General features: G+C 46.8%; 1 protein-coding gene across 1 annotated transcript; it reads left to right on the top strand.

Annotated features, from left to right (window-relative positions):
- The first annotated feature begins 541 nt into the window (after positions 1–541).
- Positions 542–1498, top strand: LOC106723451 (olfactory receptor 14A16-like). The gene has a single exon (XM_014527732.1). It carries the CDS (start codon positions 542–544, stop codon positions 1496–1498), a length of 957 nt encoding a protein of 318 aa, XP_014383218.1.
- The last annotated feature ends 2697 nt before the right edge of the window (positions 1499–4195 follow it).

A 4195-nucleotide genomic window follows, 5' to 3' on the forward strand; every position in this document is an offset into this window, starting at 1 on the left:
GGCTACACAAATCATTCTGCATTTTATGTATAATCGATTCAAAGCTACAAGAGTGAATGAAGACATTTTCAATGTTTTTGCTATGAATGCAGACAATGTTATATAGCATATTGGAAGTAGGGAGGGAAGAGGAGAGGGGTGGGGTTGGGACCTCTAAAGAATTCATCTTTTTTATATAATATCTTTTATTTCATACATATTTGTTTCCAGCATACATTTTCTAGGTGAGATCTATTGAAAAAACGATAGACTTCCAGATTTAAGGCAAAGGAAAAGAATCCTGAGTTGTGGCTGGGTTAACATTTTCTTCACTTTCTAAAGGAATATCAAAATAATTTATTTTATGTAGGGTCTTGCCAGGGAAAAATCATTTATTAAATCAAATATTTCATGGGAGGAAAAATGGAATATTTACATTCTTAGCCCAAAATTTGGAGACCTATTGATGGGAATATCAAAGCCACTGAGTTTGTTACTCTCCTCCTTACCACTGACCTTGTTTTATTATACCCAGGACTTGCACGGTGCCCTGGGAAGGAAGATGTCCAACTGGACCACTGTAACCGAGTTCCTCCTCCTGGGCTTCTCGGACACTCGGGAGCTGCAGATCTTACACTTCGTCATCTTTCTGGCAGCGTACCTGGCATCTCTGGTGGGGAACCTCCTTGTTATCACTGCTGTAACTACGGACCACCACCTCCACAGCCCCATGTACTACTTTTTGGCAAATTTGTCCATCCTTGACCTTGGCTCCATCTCTGTCATTGTCCCCAAGTCCATGGCTAATTCTCTCTTAAACACCAGGACAATTTCCTATGCTGGATGTGTGTCCCAGGTCTTTCTCTTCTTGCTCTATTGTGCAGCTGATATTGCCTTCCTCACCATCATGGCATATGACCGGTACGTTGCCATCTGCAAGCCACTGCATTATGAGATAATTATGAACAGGAGAGCTTGTGTCCAGATGTCTGCTGGTGCTTGGGCTGCTGGTGGCATGTACTCTGCACTGCACACTGGGAACACATTTAGTCTCCCCTTCTGCCACTCAAATATCATCAACCAGTTCTTCTGTGAAATACCCCAGCTGCTCAAGCTCTCCTGCTTTGGCGCATACCGCAGGGAGGTGGCAGCTCTTGCCTTCAGTGTGTTTTTATGTTTAGGCTGTTTTGTTTTCATCGTTGTGTCGTATGTTCAGATCTTCACCGCAGTGTGGAGCATCCCCTCGGAGCAGGGCCGGCAGAAAGCCTTCTCCACCTGCATTCCTCACCTTATCGTGGTCTCCCTGCTTCTTTCCACTGCCGGCATTGCCTACACAAAGCCCGTCTCTGACTCCCTGTCCCCTCTGGATCTCCTGGCAGCTGTTCTGTATTCTGTGGTGCCTCCATTGATGAATCCGGTCATCTACAGCATGAGGAACAGGGAGATCCAAGCTGCCCTGAGGAAACTGCTCCACAGGCTGATCCGCTCCAAGAACAATATGTCCATCTTTCTATTATGACTTTCCTTCTCTTATATTTTTCTTTTCGAATTTACAAATTTACTTAGTCTTTTTTCATAGTATTGTGTGAATCTTGCATATAAAAATGAAGGTGGTAGGTTAATTCTGTAACTTTGTAAGGTCAAAGACTTGGTTTTTGTCATTTTGGTTGACACTGTTGAAGTGGGAAAGTAATGTTTCATGCACCAATTTTACTGTCTTTGCACCATCTAGAATATATCCCATCAATTGCAAGATAATGAAGAATTAAAAAGTTTTGTTTATTAATTCATGCAATCAGTTATTCAGATGACAGAATATACTGGCAAATCTGCAGATGGTGTGAAACTGGAATGAAATGCTAATACTTTAGGGGGCAGAAATAGAGTTCAGATGGATACGGATAGTTAATTCATGCAATCAGTTATTCAGATGACAGAATATACTGGCAAATCTGCAGATGGTGTGAAACTGGAATGAAATGCTAATACTTTAGGGGGCAGAAATAGAGTTCAGATGGATACGGATAGATTGGGGAGCTGGGCTTGAAACAATAAGATGAAGGCCACGAAATAAATGCAACTGGCTGCACATAGGGGAGAAGAATCAAAAGCACAAATACAGCCTGGGTTACAATTCCTGGGTGGTATCATGGTTGAAAAGGTGGGTCACAGACTCAATATGAACATGGTATTTGATGTAGCTACAGAAACATTCATGCAGTTTTGAGCTGCAACAACAGGAGTACTAGATGTAAAACAGGGGTGTACGTTGTAGCCGTGTGGGTCTAAGGACACTGAGAACTAAGCATCTTTAGCTTGCAGAAAAGGCAGTTAAGGGGGAGATCATAGCAGTCTTCAAATATCTGTAAAACTGCCATAAAGAAGAGGGTGAATAATTGTTCTCCCTTCCTAAATAGGGAAGGATGGAGGGGGTTGGGCCATATGACCCTTAGGGGTATTTCCAGCGCTATGATTCTATGATGATGCTCAGCATTATTGCTTCTGCTCTAGACTCACAGGTCCAAAGATCTGCATAAGAACAGATTCTCATTGATTTGTGTTAGCTTTTTGCAAACCAGCCAAATGTAGTTAGGCACCCAACAATGCTAGAGCACTTTTCAGCGTCCTAGCCCTCTGAACACCAGACCTCAAGGCTTTTGTGGAAAATGATGTGCTCTGTCTCATTGACTCCAAGCCTTCATACTGTGTTTGGTCATAGTAAGGGAGGGTTACCCAATCACTGGGAAAAATAAATTCAGGGCCATAAATATCTGTTCACCACTGCTTAAACAGTTGAGGTTTTTTTTTAAAAACAAAAACAAAAACAACCCTAAAGGAAGTTAGGCACTTACTTTAAATGAGATTAAGGTCTCAAACTCACTTGCCTGTTTCAAAATATTCATAGGATCCTAGGACTGGAAGGGAGAGTATTGCTTTCTCCTATAATATGTTCACTCCTAATACAACGCTGTTCCTTGGGTGCATCTATTCATGCAATTAGCACAGCCGAGTGAACTCCAGCACAGTTCTTGCTGGAGTTTCTTGTTCCTGGGTGCAGAATTAGAGTAGATGGCATTAGATTAGCAATCTGCTCCCAGGCATCCTAGGCAGTGGGGGGCCACAGAGGACAGGGGGTGGGGGGACCTGCCCATGGCTCCTGTGTGGAGATCAGGATCCCAGTGCAGCTCGATGGTGCTGGCTTGGGGTGACGCCTTGTGCCCCGTGGGATGGGGGAGGGGGGTGGCAAGTACTTTTGGGACTGGGGAGAGGGGAGACACGAGGAGGAAGCAGCACCAGGACTTTTCTGTCGGCTTTGTTAAGTACACCATCAGCATGCCTAGGTGGGAAACAAAGATCACATGTAATGATCCAAGGCCAGACCCGAGGAGGGTGAGTGGCTGTGGGATCACAGCCTCGTCCTGATGTATGAGGTCCCCCAACTGGCTGGTGGGTCTGAGCCTGGTTCCTCCTCTCCCCACTGCAGCACTGGTCAATTTAAAGGGCAATCAGTACAGCGTGTGCAGCCCCCAGGCATTCCCAGCCTGGTTCAAGGGAAGGCTGATTTCGGTATTCCCCTGCAGCAGGGATGTGTGTGCTTCTGCTGCTTTTAGATCTGCTCAGAAGACAAGGTCTTCATAGGGCCTGGGATCCCAAGATCTGGGCAGCTGGGATGTGTCCCCCACTTCAGGACAGTTCCAGCCTCTCTCCGAATGCATCCAAATCCAGCTTCGAGAGAGACGGGGGCAGAGGTGCAGCCCCCGCACTGCCCCTCTGGAACCGGAACTGAGACTTGCTTCAGGAGCTGACATCAGGACAAGGAAGAGCCTGTATAGCACCATCAGTAGCTAATCTCCTCACCAGGCATGAAGCTGTGCAACTTTTGGACACAGGTGTCCCCAGGAGAAGAGGAAAGGGAATGGCCAGCCTCAGCTGGTAGGCTGTTTGGGAGCTGCCAGGTCAGAACCCTGCAGGCATGGGTGACTGGTGCCACCTTAGCCAGGGGGGGCACATGCCCCACCAGTGACCAGTCAGTGAGTGGGTGGGGTGGGGTGGGGGTCCCCTCATGGCCAATCTCGCCAACAGGGTGGGGCATTGACTGGGAAGCAGCTACAGTGCTCCTGGAACTGGCCACAGTGCTCCCAAAAGTAGTCGCGGCGCTTCTTCCATGCTCCAACTCCCTGGCTGGCACTTGTGGCGGGGGCGTGGGGCCGCCCCA

Source organism: Alligator sinensis, unplaced genomic scaffold, assembly GCF_000455745.1.
Source record: "Alligator sinensis unplaced genomic scaffold, ASM45574v1 scaffold2310_1, whole genome shotgun sequence".
Classification (NCBI taxonomy): Eukaryota; Metazoa; Chordata; order Crocodylia; family Alligatoridae; genus Alligator; species Alligator sinensis.

Bases quoted from the DNA above. Each gene is read 5' to 3' on its own strand.
- LOC106723451 (XM_014527732.1), top strand. From the start codon at position 542: ATGTCCAACTGGACCACTGTAACCGAGTTCCTCCTCCTGGGCTTCTCG.